Raw genomic sequence first — 16,452 nt, 5'->3', positions numbered from 1 at the left:
CGCCTGTCAGGATGCTGAAATTGAAACTGGCGCTCATGGAATATCACAGGAGGATATTGCTGGCCAAGGATTTCTGCCAGTGGAGTTGCTTCCTTACAGGAACAGCAGAATCCAGGGAAAAAAAAATAAATAAATACATTCCTGTATGCCCAGGAACTGGAAATCTCTTTGCCTGGCCAGGTGGTGCTCAGGAGCTCTGGCCACTCTGCCCAAAATAGAAAGAGGGAACAAAAGGCACTTTAAAGATGATCCAAAGGGAGGAGTTGGGAGCCAGGTCCTGGCGGCTGTGGGGTGCTGGGGGCAGCTGTGGCTGCTGTCACGGTGTCAGCTCTCCCTCTGGGCTGGCAGAAGTTTGGGTGAAGTCCCTGGAGCTGATGCTGGCACATCCCAGCACTGCCCCACTGCATCCCCAGCACGGGCAGCACCTGGAGCTGCCGCAGAGAGCCCAGAGGAGGCTCCAAGGGTGATCCCAGGGATGGAGCAGCTCTGCTGGGAGGAGAGGCTGGGATTGTTCACCTGGACAGGAGAAGATTAGGGGTGAGCTCAGCCTGGCCTGGAGGAGCCAGGGGGAAAATGAGAGAGAGGATTTCCAAGGGATGGAGGGACAGGACAAGAGGAATGGGTTCAAACAGAAAGAAAATAGGTTTAGATTGGATTTTAGGAAAAAATCCCTCCCTGTGAGGGTGCTGAGGCCCTGGCACAGGGTGCCCAGAGCAGCTGTGGCTGCCCCTGGATCCCTGGGGAAGTGGGAAACTGGAGGAATTGTGCTGTGAAAAGCCAAGGGGTACCTTTGAAAGCTGGGATCTAAAATTGCTCCTTCTTCCTAATCTCAAAGAATTTCAAACTGAAGGTTTGTGCTGCGTGGAAGACATGTTTCAGTCAGGTTTTTTGGTATCTGGGGCTTTCTTTCCCTTAGAGAAAAATGTGAAAGGCATAATATTGACTAGACTATTACAATTATAATTTGAAATAATTTCGATTTTGCATCGAAACTGACAATTTCCCCATTCTAATTCAGCAAGTCGGTGTGAGCCTGTCAGTTCTCCACGGTTCTAATTAAATAGATCTAAATTCATCCCTGAAATGTGGCGATGACTGACAGGGAAATCAGATCCATATTCCAGTCCAAGCAGGGAAGAGCAGCTGAAGCTCGGGGGGAGCTGTAAATTTACCTCTCGACAAGACCCTTTCTTGTTGGGGTTTCACACCACATCGTCTCTGGTTCTGCCTCCCAGCCACAAAACAGATCCAAGCAAGATTATTTTCCTTTTGTCTTGTGTAAAGCAGGAGCTGCCTTTTCCTGTCTGTGAATCCCATCCCAGGGGTTTTCCCCTCCACTGTGTTTGATAAAATCACAAAATATACTTTTAAATCAAAGGGGTTTTTTGCATCTGAGGCGTGATGGCCGCGTGTGTACGCGCGGAAGGATTTGTGCGGATTTTGGGGGGAGGAAATGTGATTCTGAGCCACGGTTTGCGGGTAAAGAGGAGAAACGTGAAATGTAAGGGTAAGAAACCTGGCTGGGATGTGATTTATCAGCATTCAAATCAGGCTTAAAATAACCCACAGGCAAAGGAGAAGTGCAGGTAGGAGCCAGGAAATGGGATCAATCCTGGTGTGTTCCATTCTCGGTGTTTCTTTAGCTGTGACAGAGGAGAGGGTGATATATTGATCTATTGATATATTGATATATAATCATCTCCAGTTTTACTGGGGTGGTTTGGTTTTGCACGTCACCATTTTAATTTGCTGTCCACTGGGCTGAGTAGTGCCAAACGGGGCAGGGAGCTGGCTTTGACAGGGTGAGGGGATTGTGCAGGGGGTAAAATTCACACTGATTTCAGTGAGGGGTGGCAGGGGAGCCAAAATCAGCCGTGGGGGATGAGCAGAGGGAAAAACTCACACTGATTTCAGTGAGGGGTGGCAGGGGAGCCAAAATCAGCCGTGGGGGGTGAGCAGAGGGAAAAATTCACACTGATTTCAGTGAGGGGTGGCAGGGGAGCCAAAATCAGCCATGGGGGATGAGCAGAGGGAAAAATTCGCACTGATTTCAGTGAGGGGTGGCAGGGGAGCCAAAATCAGCCATGGGGGGTGAGCAGAGGGAAAAATTCACACTGATTTCAGTGAGGGGTGGCAGGGGAGCCAAAATCAGCCGTGGGGGATGAGCAGCAGCACCAAGCGTTCCCAAGTTTGCTCTTCCACCTGTCAGAAGCAGCTCAGCAAAGGGCGAGCAGCCACGACTGATGGTGCCACGTTGCTGAGGGATAATTGGGGATAATTCCCTTTCTCCCTGTGTTCCAGGGGATGCCAGGGTGGATTCTGGCTGGGATAATGCTGCTGCATTTCTGAGGGATAATTCCCTTTCTCCCTGAGTTTCAGGGGATGCCAGGGCGGGTTCTGATGGGATAATTCCCTTTCTCCCAGAGTTCCAGGGGATGCCAGGGTGGGTTCTGGCTGGGATAACACTGCTGCATTGCTGAGGGATATTTTGGGATAATTCCCTTTCTCCCTGTGTTGCAGGGGATGCCAGGGCGGGCTCTGATGGGATAATTCCCTTTCTCCCTGTGTTACAGTGGATGCCAGGGCGGGTTCTGATGGGATAATTCCCTTTCTCCCTGTGTTACAGTGGATGCCAGGGCGGGTTCTGATGGGATAATTCCCTTTCTCCCTGTGTTGCAGGGGATGCCAGGGCAGGCTCTGATGGGATAATTCCCTTTCTCCCTGTGTTGCAGGGGATGCCAGGGCGGCTGCCGGCCGGGATGACGGTGCCGTGTGCTCGGCGGAGCGGAGCCCCGGTGCCCGGGCGGGCGGGCAGAGCCGCGGGAGCGCTGCCAGCGGGGCCGTGCCAGCTGCCAGGCCCCGCTCCCTGCTGGCCTTTCCCTGGGCTGTGCCAGGGCGTTCCGAGGAGCCGGCGGCGCCTCCGGCCCCGGCACAGGACAGCCTCGCTGCCCCCGGGCCGAACAAAGCCCCCAGTGAGGGCACGGAGGGGCGCGGGGCGGCGGCGGCCCGGGAGGAAAGCCGGCAAAGCCTGGGCCAGGCCCCGCTGTGCGACACCGAGCTCGCAGGGACACCCGAGGGACGGGATGCGGCCGCCCCAAAGGCCAAAGAAGTGACGCTCTTCGACAGGATCTTCAAGCTGGAGAAGGGCAAGGGAAGGACACGAGGCGACCCTCGGGAGGGAAGGCAGGGGCAGGACGTTCCCAACGGGAGCATCGCGGCCGGCGCGCCCAACGGGGTCCTGCCGGGCAAGGCAAGTGGCGCCCTTCAATGTCCGTTAAATGTCGTTTCGTGTCCGCTGATGGAGCCTCCTGGGAATGGTGGCAGAGTGGGATAATGCGGGGACCCTTAAACCCCTGCCGCGTTAGGACGGGATAACTCCGTGTAGGGGTGGGAATAAATCACTGCTTAAAATGACCCCAGGGGCGGCTGGACAGAGGGGTGGAAGATGAACCTGTGGCCAAGGAGCGAAGCTCTGTCTCATGGCCCCATCCTGACCTCCAGTTTAATTTCATTTATAATTCCCTGAAAGGGTTGGACAACACAGCTCCCACTACCAGGAGGAACAGCTGCCCGCTGCAGAAGAAAGCAAAAACACCTGAAACTCTTTCTTTGTGCTTTAGGACCTCGGAGCTTGACACGGGATGGTTTTCTAAAAGATCTTTGGCATGTTTGGTGCCATTTTTAAAACGGTCCTGCTTCTATAGCAGCAAAGGCTGGATACCCTATCCATCAAAACAGGGAAAGGAATATTCCAAAGAAGGAATATTATGCAGCAATGATTTTTGTACTCCAGCTTATTGTGATGTTTTGGTCAAGGAAAGGGGTTCATGAGAAAGGATTTTACAGGATGAGGATGTGATATATAGAAGAAACTATGGATCTTAACTGAAAGGGCACGCTGGTCAAAGGAGCTGAAAGTTAATATGAATTTAGATTTTGCTCGTCCTGCTGAGTCTGATCTCAGCAAGGGTATTGTAAAATTAATTTTCAGGGAATTAACAACAGAAAAAGCCCATCCTCTGAAAGGGACTAATGGTGTAACTCAACTCTGCTGGAGAGATGGAATACAGGAACTGGTGATCAAATTGAAACCCAGCCTATTGTCAGGAACAGGAGGGGAAAACCAATGTGTAAATACCGTTTCAACAACAGCTTTTATTGGCCAATTCAGTCTTACAAATAAAACTGTGGTCACTGATGCCTTGGGTAGTGTTGAATTTAACTCATGAGATACTCACTCCTTACACTGCCAGCATTCCAAGGTGCTCCAAAATGCTTTTAATCTTTTTCTTATCTGTCTTAGACCTTCTCAAATTTGAAGATCATGTTTCTTGTATACATTTACCCCTTGTAATATTTTCCTGACGGTTCATTTTTAAGAAAAATTACAGTCTCATTTTTCAGCCCTGCCCTTCAGGAGTGCTCCCATCACTGGTGTTTTAGATTAAAGAATCCGTAAAGGCATTCAGCACCTAAGCAGAACGAGGAGGATCCTTTGAAATGAATCCTCTGTTCAGGGCACACTGGCACTTCTGTGTTCAGCCTCCTAGAATGGAGCTTTTCAACACCCCGAATTCCTGCAGATATTTTTGACTGTCACACACAGCGAGTCTCCCCCGTGGCTTGCAGGAATTGTCTCTTTTCCCACCAAATGCCAAACTCTCGTTTCCTATTTCACTGTGGCTGCAGCGACACTGCTTTCATTTACAGAGGGGGAAAGGAAACAGCTGCTGCTGCTGAAGGAGGGGTGTGAAAGTCTAAGGAAAGAACAGTTTGGAGCAGTTTTAACTAAAATTCAGAGTTAAACCTCGCTGGGAGCCAACAGTCCTGTTGAAAGCTCAGGTGAGGCAGCGCTGTACGAGCATGAGCCGGGACAGAACGGAATCGAAACAATTCTCCCAAACAGGGAAGCACTGCTCATCCAGATCAAGCTTTATTAGATCAATAACACCTGGATTAATTCATTCCTACTGCTTTGCAGTTCTGCTCCAGTCCTCTTGGACCCATCCACATCCTGGAGGTCCCTGATGGGAATAACCAGGAAATCCCAGGCACTGCTGAGCCGTGGGTGCCGTTGGGTCTGTCTGGGAGCGTCTGCAGGATCCCAGCAGCTTTTGGGAACCCAGGAACACTCCTGGGGACAGGTCTGGGTATCAAAAATACCTCTGCATCTCTTAGGTGTGTGCTTAAAGCTGCACCGTGGAAATCTTTGAGGAGAAAATCGGGGCTCGCTGTAAGTAAATGACAGATCTGGATCACAGGGAGAGGAATTTTAACCTTATGCTTCAATTTTTGGGCTAGAATTTTTTGTCTTTGGTTCTTCAGACACGGAAATGAGTGAATGGTGGGGGCAGAGAAGAGTTAAGCACCTTTTCTGGGGAAAACACATCAGCTAAACGCTGCATTGTGTTGCCAGATTTAACTCAATCCCTAAAACAAAGGCTGCGGCTCTGCCTTGCAGCACAGTCGCCTTCTGTTCCCGCTGAAGTTCCAATTCTCCCGTTGGATGGGAGAATGACCAAGCCTAATTTAATTACTGTTACTGTAGGAACTACAAACTGTTACCAAATAATCGTACTAAAAATCAAGATATCGCTGCCAACAGCTCCTTTTTTTTTTTTTTCTCTCTCTCTCTCGCTCTGTCTCTTTTTTTTTTTTTTTTTTTTTTTGTTTGTGGATTATGGCTTGTAGTATCTGTAAATGCTAAAAGCAAAGTTTCCCTGCACCGAGTGCCAAGACAAAACAAACAGCGTTGCTGGTGAGTAAGAGAGAGGCTCCACAGTTGTAGCTTAAGAGCTGCACAAACATTCTGTGTTTGCTGAGCCACTCTTTATTTTTGTGGTCTACAAAACTACATTCAGAGCGCAGCATAATTAAAACAAGGGCAGAATTCATGAATTCATGAAGCATTTACTATGTAAGCCAAAGAAAAGATAAATTATATGCCTGAAATGTTTCACTGAGCCATGATTCATGCAAACAAAAGTGCTGGCAGGAATACATTCTTTTGATATGTTTGGGTTTTTTTTTTCTTCCCTGATGACTGAACTGAAACTACAGTATATTTAAGGTGTTTATTACCCCCAAATTTAGCTTCTCAAAGAGATGAATGGAACATTTACATGGCATCTATTAACTCCTAATACTGATATTCTGTTATTCCTGGGGTTTCTTTCATTATTTACCCCCGGGGCTTTGAGCAGGGAGCAGCCACAGAGGCTTTTGTGGTGATTCTGCGCCCCTGCAAACGTGATCCTGTAGGGCTGTGCATTCTCTGTGCCTCATTTCTGTGCTGATGGCCCGAGCCTGTGCTCTGCCTGCAGGAATATTCCCATGGATGGATCAGAGCCCCTCCCCGAGGTCACATTTGAGTGGTTCTCTGTGGCCAAGGGCAACCTGGGGCTTGGGAATCACAGAGAGGGATCCTCCAGCAGGGCAGGGTCATTTTTGGTGGGAAAAATCAGAATAAAAACGTTCTAAAGAACATTTCCCTGTGCTGGCTGGTTAAAATAGCACAATGATTTTATAATATGGATTTCTTTATGCCACCAGTGGAAGGAATTGACTTTAAATGCTTTAAAAGTTCAGAGGGATCAGGGCAGCTGGGTGTGGGGTGGATATACTCCGTGTATTCCAACAAAACGCAGGGGGTTAAAGTGTCCATTGGAATGGGGGCATCAAATGGGGCACATCTGAGCTCTGAAGTCGGAGTTCAGGGATTTGGGGATGGCCTCAATCCTCAGGATCTGCAGTGGCTTTCTGCTCAGCGTGACATCTTCAGGGAGATGTCCTGGATGAGCCGGAGGTGCTGGAAAGAGCTGCGTGCAGCTCTCTCCTGAAACACATTCCAAAGCCAGATCTTGTCTATAATTAAAAAAACAAAAACAAAAACAAAAACAAAACAAAACAAAACAAACAAACAAACAAACAAACAAAAAACAAAAAACAAAAAACAAAACACCAAAAACCTGTTTATTTTTCTTGATAACATCCAGCACTGAAGAGTTTGATGGCACCGAGCACTCGGGCTGTGAAGCTGGTTTTGTTTAGCAATGCATCAGCCTCCTCCTCCTCCTCCTCCTCCTCCTCCTCCTCCTGCCCCGGTTGTCCCTTTAGCACCTGGAGCAGAGCCAGCGTTTCCCGTGCTCAGAGCTCTGTGGATGCCCCCGCGTGTCCCGCATGGCACAGATTGTTCCGGGGAACGCGCCGGGGCTGGCAGCTGCCCGGAGCGTGTGTGAGACCCTCGAGCAGGCTGCTGAGCGTTCCAGCGCTGCTCTGCTCCTTCCTGGGCCAGCACGGACAGCTCGGTGGGTGGGGAGCTACACACGAGTCCCTTCTGGCATTTCAGTGGGTGCTTTAACCCCCCATGTTCCGTGTGCACTGCCCACCCCACACCCAGCTGCCCTGATCCCTTTGAAGTTTTAAAGTGTTCAAAGTCAGTTCCTTCCACTGGTGACATAAAGAAATCCATATTATAAAGTTACTGCGCTATTCTAATCACCCAGCACAGGGAAAGGTTCTTTAGAATGTTTTATTCTGGTTTTTCCCACCAAAAAAATCACTGAGCTATGATGGACCAGTTAGGAAAAAACCCTTTGATGTAATTTAGGCGCTCTTTGATGTCACTCATTGCTGCACAACATTTGTGTTGAGTTTTCCTGTGCAGGCTCAAGACAAAGGTGGCCAAACGGAAGGTAAATTCAGCGTGAGAGGTGCCAAACTCTCTAAAACTGGTTCAAGAAGTGGTTTTTTAGAACCTGACCCTTGTCCAGGTGTCTAAACAGAAAACAAATACCTTTGTATTACCTACTTGTGAGTGCTTGGAAAACCTTTTGGGGCTCTGGGAACCGTAATTCCATGAAGAGAAGAGGCAGCTCCATCTGGCTAAGGGGAATTACTTTGATTTGTTGCCTTTTCCCTTCTTTTAATGTGTGTCACGATTGTGTTTGATAGATAAAAATTATTCCTGGAATGGCAAAATAGAGAATCAGAAGTCATCTTTGTGCGGTGGCTGGCAGAGGCCAAAATCTCAGCATTTGCTCCCATTTTTTTCCCCAAGTTCAGCCTCGAAAAGAGAAAAGTGGAGTTTGGGACTCGCCCTGTGTTTGCTGTGGCTGAGAACAACGCAAGTGCTGAATGTCTGAGGAGCCAGGGGAAGGAGAGGGATAAATGCTGGATTGTTCCGAGCCCGTGGGCTGGGCAGGAATGGTTGGAATTGCTGTTGTGACTCCGAGCAAGTCACAAAAGTCACTTTCGCATTCCACCGGGAATCAGGCAAGCTGGCACCCAGCAATCTCTGCCCTTTTATTTTTTTTTTTTTAGGAGATAGATGAGTGCAGCCAAAAGGAGCTTGGGCAGCACTCTGCAGGTGAACAGGGCCCGGCTGCTGCGGCACCTGCGAGGGCACAGGCACAGGACAGTCCCCAGGCAGCTGCTGCAGGACAGGGCTCAGTCATGAGCTTCCTCAAAACACTGGTGAGTTCTGCCTTTCCTTTCCGTCCCTTCGTGTTTCAACTGCTTCCAAAAATCCCCCGTGGGACTGAAAAAAAATTGTCTAAGTGAGGTAAAAATGTGGGACTGAAAGAATTCTATAAATAGCGTAAAAATGTATAAATAAATGTGAAATGTGAGATGTTCTCCGTGCTGGAAGGATGAGGTGAAACGATGCAGCGAGCACCACCTGCTCTGCAAACTCCCCTTCTGCACGGATACTCGCAGATCTTTAACTGTCTCAAAGACTTTCTGCTTGATATTCCTTTTGTACCACCTCTAAAAGTCCTTTCTTATTAATTGACTGTAAGCTTAAACAGTAAATATTCGATCCAGATTTTTTTTCATTTTAGCCATTACGTTGCTCTCAAGGAATATTTGCATTATAAATTTTCCCGCTGGAGGGAAGCAATGTTTGTATTTTCTCTTTGTGCAAAGAAAAACCCGCTGATTTCAAACGTATCTTTTTGATCCTGTGAAAGGCTGGGTTGAGTGACTGCTTTTTCTCAAAATTTTTAATTAATTAATTTAATTTAATTTAATTTCTCAAATTTTAAGGTCTCCCCAAGCAAAGCTGAAGCCAAAAGTGATTCTGAAGACAAGGTAGGCAGTTCCTTGTTAAATGCTCATTCGGTGTTTTTCACACAGGGATTTCCTCTCCATTTTGTTGGTTTTTTCCTCCAACTGATGTCATAATTTAAAGTAATTTCAAGTACTTTTCCCCTGGATAAATTGAAAAGGAGGAGACTGAACAGTGCAATTCCTAATGTCATCTCTTACAATCAAAATCTGTTGTGTTTTCCGCAAGATTGGTGATGATTGGTGACACTTTGGTTATTTCTCTGACTTGTCCTTGATCTAAAATTTCAGTGAAAATTTTGAGTCCACCAAAAAATTCTGTTTGCTCATAGATCACTTTTCCTCCTGATTTGAAAAATATTTATTAAGAAACAAAGACTAAAACCCTAAAAATAAAATTATTTTTTTCCATGCAGATATTAGCCAAAATCATAATATTTTGGGGGTTTTCTCCTATTTTTTTCTTCCTTTGCCCTATTCAGTGATCAGTCTTTGCACCAAACTTGGTGGGTACGTGGGGGATTTAATTCTGAATAACTCAGAAAATCATCAAATTGGGTGAGGATTTCCAAGCTATGCAGAAAATGCAGATATTAAAGGGCCCTGGGAAACTTGCAGCTCTTCCCAGAGGTGGTGAACAATCCGGTTGGGATGGAAACGATCCGGTTGGGATGGAAACAGCCCCATTTCCACCCCTGACTCTGTCACCTGCCCCTGCGCCAGGTGACTGCTGCTGTAATTTGGACACGAATATTCGGGGTGGGTTTGCTTTGCTGACACACCTGGCAGGGCAAACAAATCCAGGTGACTTGCAGGATGTGCAAACTCCTTACAGGAGATTAGGTGGGAGTTCTCTTTTACTGGGAATTCCTTTATCTGATACGGCATTTAATAGAGGGGAAATACCTTTAGAAGGTTGTTTTATTAGCTTCCAGGTAGAAAAGCTGCAGATTTTTTGGCTGATAAGAAATAATGATTTTTTTTTTCCGCAAAAAAAACCCCCAATTTGTCTTCAAAGTGACGATTTTCTGCGTGCCATGGGGCTGTTGGGTGGCTGCTGCGCCTTCGTATCATAGAATCGTGGGAGGGATCCCAAGGATCCTCCAGCCCCTGGCCCTGCACAGACCCCCACCAATCCCACCGAGAGCGTTGTCCAAGCGCTCCTGGGGCTCGGGAAGGTTTGGAGCAGGGGCCAATCTCTGGGGAGGGCTCCAGCACCCTCTCGGGGGGAAGAACATTCTGTTTTTGTAGGATGGGGCTCTTATCAGCGCTGGCTCCGGCTCTAACCAGCGGCTGGGCCGTGTGCGCTGCCAGCAGCCGGGCACACCCTCGGTGCCCGTCCCTCCTCTGTGCCCCAGCCCTCACACCTCCCCGGACGCTTCCGACAAACCCAGGGCTTGTTTGGACAAGGTCTGCCCCAAATGGCTGACCTGAGCCTCCTGCGGCTCACCCTGAGCTCACCCTGCGTCGCTCTGCGCTGGGGAATCGGGAGGGGTTTGCAGGGAAGAGGGTCGATTTTGCTGTGAGGATCGGTAAGGGATAATCCCTCGTCCTCCTCCGTGCCAGGCAATCAAAGGCATCTTCCTGCTTTAAAGCCCGAGACCTCGAACAATTAAGTAATTAATTTCAAGGACATTAATGCAAGCTTGAAATATCTTAGGCAGTGTATATCATGAATATGCACACTGCCCTTTTTCTAAATAATCCATTACATGAAACTTTTTAAAGTCCCTATTATGCTGCAGTAAAAAGACTGAAGGTTCCTCCAAAGATTTCTATATTTGCTTGGTTTAAAATCATAAATCCTCAATTGCTTCTTCATGACTTGAAAAGACAGAAGTTGGTGGGATTTAGGTTTCAGTTTAGTGGAGACTTTAGACGGAAAGCCGTGGTTTGATTTGGAATCAGGTGGGTTGCCTCGGCTTTTATTTTGCTGCTCATGTGTAAGAAACTGAAGAGAGCTGAGAAATCAGGAAAAAAATAACCAAACACGGTTGGTCCAGGGCTAAGAGGGAATATTTTCCTTTAACCCCACGTGTGTGAGCGATGGAATGACGTCTTTGATAAAGCAAATACCTGCAATAAACACTCACCTGCACCTGCTGTTGTGCACAAGGGCTCCAAGGCGGAGAAGGGCCCTGGGGGGCAACCTGGCCCGAAGGCAGCGGCAGAATCCCCCTCCAAAGGAGCCAAGAAAAAGAAGGCAGAGAGCCCCAGGCTGGGCCATGGCACCTTTAGCAAACTCTTTAGGCACAAGGTCGGTACGAAGCTCCAGGAGGAGCAGAACCCTGAGAAATCACAGCTGGCTGCTGGCACAGAGAGAGAGAGAGAGAGAGAGGAGTTCTTCCCCCACATCTGGCCAGATGTGCAGAGCTCCAGAGATCCCCTGGGAGCATTTCTGTGCCGGGGGGATGGAAACCCCCCGTTCCTCTCCTTGGGCCCTCTGTGAGCTCAGGGTTCTGCAGCAACTCCTGGAGCAATTCCTGTAACAATTCCCCGGTTACTAACACGGACTAAACCCCCCTGGCCACTAAAACCCAAATAAAATCAGAGGTGCTGACAAACAATGAACTGTGGAGAGGTGAACAGAGGTTTGGGAGCTCAGCCCAGCCTCAGCTCAGGTTTTCTGTCATTAATGGGCGCCAGAACTTGGCTAAAATTGGCATTTTGGGGGCATCTGATACAGCATGGAGGAGGCTGGAACACGGAATTTCCTGCAGAAATAGGGATTTCTCCCTGCAAACAAGAAAATTAATTCATTTTAGTCCTGCTTTAGTTTGAAACAGAACAAAATCTGGGTTTGATGGGTACTTTAAAGTGCTTAAAAGGCACAGTCAAGCAAATGGCTGTTTCGGAGGATGTGAGCTTTTTTGTTAAAACCCAGAAATCACCAAAACCTTTTCATATCAAGCTCTATATTTGGGGATTTCTGCACTCTCTGAAGATAATCATGGCAGGGAAGCAGAGAATTGCAGCTTTTTAACCCAGAGAATGCAGAAGCAGAGACCCTTCCAGTGGGGGAGGAACATAATAAATATTTAATTCTCCCTCCAGACACCCACGTGGAATTTCTGGTGAGTAGGGGGCTTTATAATCAAGGGCATTTTAAATACATTTTAAAATCAAAAATGTTCTTTCCACTACCCTGATTTTTGTGGGGGAAAAAAAAAAAAATGTCATCTGCATATTGCTGAAGGAATAATAATATTCCAAATGAATTAAAGCATACAGTTCTTGCCAAAAGCTTAAATATGAGATCTAGGCTTCATTTCTTATATAAAATTAAAATATTTATTACTTGTTCATAATGAGTTAAGGCTTCCTGGTAAAACCCAAGCCTGCCTGGCATTTTTTAAGATTTAGTTCCAACATTTAATCTTGTAATAAGTTGTAGTAAGAAAATTCCTTGGAATACTTAACGGAAGTTTAAAGAATTTTTTGTATGGAATGATGATACTTATCTTGAAGGAATGCAAGAGCAGTAAGTTTTTACACCAGCAAAATATTTTTTATAAAATATCACTTCTAAAATAGCTTTTCCTCCTTTCTACGTTTATTTTCACAGTTTTGTTTCCACATCCCAAATACAGAAGCAGGAGCTGAGATATCATTTATGACCTATTAGGAATCAAGGAGAGGGGTTAAAATGGTGTCAACATTTTGATTTTAAGGCTGATTAAAAGTAGGAATTCAACTCAGAGCAGTGATGTGACAAGCAGGCCCTGGAGCTACCACTTCTAATAAAATAAATAAACAAAAATATCATTTATACTTTTAAATTTGCAGTACTTTCCCCGCTGTACGAATTGGACGGAAAGATAAGCAATTCCTTTATTTGAAATGATCCTTTCAGTAGATCTCTTTGTGTTTAAACCCTCGACTGTCTCCTCTGACAGCGCTTTCTCTGCGTGTCCAAAATACACTTCTCTACCCGAATCCAGCTTAGGCTGCCTGGGAGTTAACACAGACACTGTTTTCCAGGCTCCTGTGTTCCAAAATCCCAGCTTTGAGGCAGCTCGAGCTGCTCCTCCCATCCACGCATATTTCCCTTCGTTCCACCTACGTTTTGCTGTATGACTGAGCTGATTTATGGAGTTCTCCCTGGAAGGGAAGGGTGAATCCCTCACTTCCAGCACTAATGCTGAAGCCGTCCTCACCTTGTTCTCACCTCCCGTGCTGGATGTTGTTTGTCAGAGCTGACCGCAAAAAAAAAAAAAAGATAAAGTTCTTGCCTCCTGCAAAATAACTCCCCTGAAAAAAATCTCACCTGCCCTGCTAAATATCTCACCTGTTCTGTCCAGAACTTCCCAAAGTCTGCGCCAGGCTGCTGGAACCTGGCCTCAGGCTGCGCTGGATTTTTGTTTGTTTGCTTTGTTGTTTTGTTTTGTACAGCTCAGGCAGTTCTTCAGTGTGAGCTCTGCTGGGTGAGGGGTAAGAGATGCAGGGTGACGTCCCTGGCCAAGGAGGAATTTGCCTGGCTCCTCCTGGGTCTGTGTGCTCTGATGAAATCAGGAGCCCCATCACTGAACGCTTTTAGTGGAGGAAATCCCACCTGGTGCGCAAAGATGGGAGAGGATGGGCGGAACCCACCCCCAGCGCCTGCAGAGCTGCAGCTCCCGCCCCACTTCCAGAGGCAGGGATGCTCCGTGCCCTGGTTTCCAGGATTTCCTGGGCTGCCTGCGTTTAGGAGCCCAGATATCCGGGCCTCCTGCTGGGAGGTGACGGGAGCACATCCCTGGCGATGGTGTTCCCGTGGAAAACTCCCGGCTCTGGCGTCCGTGAGCGCTGGAAGCTGCGGACACAGGAAAAATCTGTTCATGCCTTTAAATTCTCTGTAATGACTTACCCGAGCTGGATGGGAACGTGAATATGGCAAGACACATATAAATACACAATTTTTAAAGAACTAGTTGAGGACTACAAGCACAAGGAGTGCAGCACCAGGCTGGTGCAGGTACAAGGATAAGACATGGAATTCCCTCCACTCATCCAGGAATCAGTTTCCATGGCTGCAGGAGCCAGGGCTCACACACACATTCGCTAAAAATAAAATTATTGGTGACAAGGACAATTCCTGGCCAGTGGAACTGCAGTGCCTCAGACAGACTCATCTTTGTGTTTTGTTCCCCTTCAGGCCACGAAAGAAACCCAGCAGACAACCAACACCAAAGTGAGTAGGAGGGGTTGAATTAACTGTGCAATGCAGGAAAAAGGGAATTCTCACTGGCATCTTCAGCCTCTAAGTGTTTAGATTTCTTTATTGGGGTTCTGGGTTTGCTGTGGAAGGGCAGGGATGGAGGGGAAGGGATGGAAGGGCAGGGATGGAAGGACAGGGATGGAAGGGAGGGATGGAAGGGCAGGGATGGAAGGGGAGGGATGGAAGGGCAGGGATGGAAGGACAGGGATGGAAGGACAGGGCTGGAAGGTCAGGGATGGAAGGGCAGGGATGGAAGGGTAGGGGTGAAAGGACAGGGATGGAAGGGAAGAAATGCAGCTGAATGAGGAGAGGAGGTGCTCACCTGCCCTAGGTGAGCGTGCTGGATTTGTTCTCCACAATATCCCTGTCCTTTTGACTCCCAGAGCCCTGAGCAACCTGCTGTCACCTGTGTAAAAGCAGACAGAAATGTCCCTCCCTCCCAAGAGCCGCCGGCCAAGCAGAACCCGAAAGCGCCCGAGACCGCGGCCCCTCCGCAGGGAGTGACCAGTGAACCCCCCCGGGAGGCCACCAAGGACAAGGGCTCGGCCACCCCTCTGCCCCTGAGCAAGCTCTTCTGGAAAAAGGTACTGGAGCTGGGAGCTGGGCAATCCCTGCAGGGATCGGAGATAAAGCCAAGGTGCAGCAAACCAGCCAAACCCACCGCGTGTGAAGCGTCAGGGCCATGAATTTATCCGGGGTATTTTTCTTGTTTTTATGGGATCAGGAATGTTGTTCTCTCTCAGTTCAAGGCTTGTGTTAAATATCCCCCATGGATCACAGTGTTCTTTACTAAACTTTATCATGGATAGAGATAAAGCTCTAAAACCTCATTTCGTTTCTTTGCTTTAAAAGTCTGGAAAGCTGGGATCAGGTGGGTCAATTGTCACTCAGCAGAAAATGTTCTGTGACTTGAAGTTTGGGGTCTCAATTGCTTAGGAAGACACAGTGTTCCTCGGGTTAAACAATGATTTTAGTCAAACTCTAAAACCAACGCTCCTGTTTCCAAGATCCTTACGGTTTATAATCTGAAATTTATTCATCATTTTTCATGGAAGAGCTGGATGAAACTTTACTGAGTCACTGGATGTTGAATAACTGCTTTTCAGGGCTTCTGCTCAAGCTCAAATCCCAGAAATTTGCTGCTTCCAGACACCCAGGTGCCCCTGAGTGGCTGCTGCCCCTTTAGCTGTGTTTTCCCACGGGAGATGCAGTTTGGATATTTTATTTCTGTTTAAAAAACGAAGGTGTTTAGATATTTACAAAGTAAACATGCTTGAAAGTGATCAAAGGTTCAAGCATTTGTCACTTGGGACTGAATTTCCTGGGGAACCGTGGATCAGGTGCTTGGAATGAGAGGAAAGTTGGGAAGAAGAAGGAGAGGGAGGTTTTTTCTGTAGTTGTTATTGCTACAGAAGCCTCCTGCTCTGAGTAGTCTTGGGAAGCAGGATGTGTGCTGAACATCAGGATGAAATAAGGGAGAGAAGAGCCCTTCTGGCAGGCTGCTGTGTGTAGTTTCAGCATAAAACAGCAATAAATCCGGTCTGAAATCAGGAATTTCATAATGAAGTATCAAGGTCTTTAAAAAAAATAAGAAAAAAAAAACATGCAAGAAGGGGAAATTTTCTTGCAGAGAAATAGTGAAAATCACTCCTGTGGGGTAGAAATCAGTGGTGATGGTTGGTTTAAAATAATCTGATAAGCTTTTGGTAAGATTTCGAAGTCTGATTTTGAAATTTTTACCCAAATTAATTATGGAGGTTTTTATTACTGTGCAATGTAGGCTCTGCCCACACCAGCTCCCCAAATCTCAGAAATAAAATAGGGCTTGGTGCCTTCCCTGAGCACCTCAAACCCTGTAAAAATCTTCAGTTCTGGGGTCTCCAGCACCTCAGGGTATAAACCTTGGACCAGAATTGTCTTTTGTTTCTGTTAGCTGATAATGCCGGGTTTAATTTCTCCTGCATCCCCCTCAGCTCTTGGTGCCAGGGGATAGAAAGTTTTGTAGGGAATTCTCTGCCACTCCAAGCAGATTTTGTTGCATCCCAAACCATCAAGGGCTGGTTAAGGCATTTACACAAGTTCACTGAATTACAACAGCTTGTGGAAATCTGAACTTTGTCCATGGATCTCCTTTCTGCTTGGTTAGAACTTACTGGCTCTGAGATCGTGCTGAGACCAAATGTTTT

General features: G+C 47.3%; 1 protein-coding gene across 1 annotated transcript in view; it reads left to right on the top strand.

Annotated features, from left to right (window-relative positions):
* Positions 1-2,084: 2,084 nt before the first annotated feature.
* BCAS1 (brain enriched myelin associated protein 1) overlaps positions 2,085-16,452 on the top strand; it is a 28,830-nt gene continuing 14,462 nt past the window's right edge. The window contains exons 1-7 of the mRNA XM_040080292.2: positions 2,085-2,091; positions 2,733-3,250; positions 8,323-8,475; positions 9,049-9,093; positions 11,186-11,326; positions 14,204-14,239; positions 14,650-14,850. Coding sequence (XP_039936226.1) covers positions 2,085-2,091; positions 2,733-3,250; positions 8,323-8,475; positions 9,049-9,093; positions 11,186-11,326; positions 14,204-14,239; positions 14,650-14,850 — 1,101 coding nt within the window. The remainder of the gene's footprint in view (positions 2,092-2,732; positions 3,251-8,322; positions 8,476-9,048; positions 9,094-11,185; positions 11,327-14,203; positions 14,240-14,649; positions 14,851-16,452) is intronic.

Source organism: Hirundo rustica, chromosome 16, assembly GCF_015227805.2.
Source record: "Hirundo rustica isolate bHirRus1 chromosome 16, bHirRus1.pri.v3, whole genome shotgun sequence".
NCBI classification, from domain to species: domain Eukaryota; kingdom Metazoa; phylum Chordata; class Aves; order Passeriformes; family Hirundinidae; genus Hirundo; species Hirundo rustica.
This window is presented reverse-complemented; position numbering and strand designations above follow the sequence as displayed.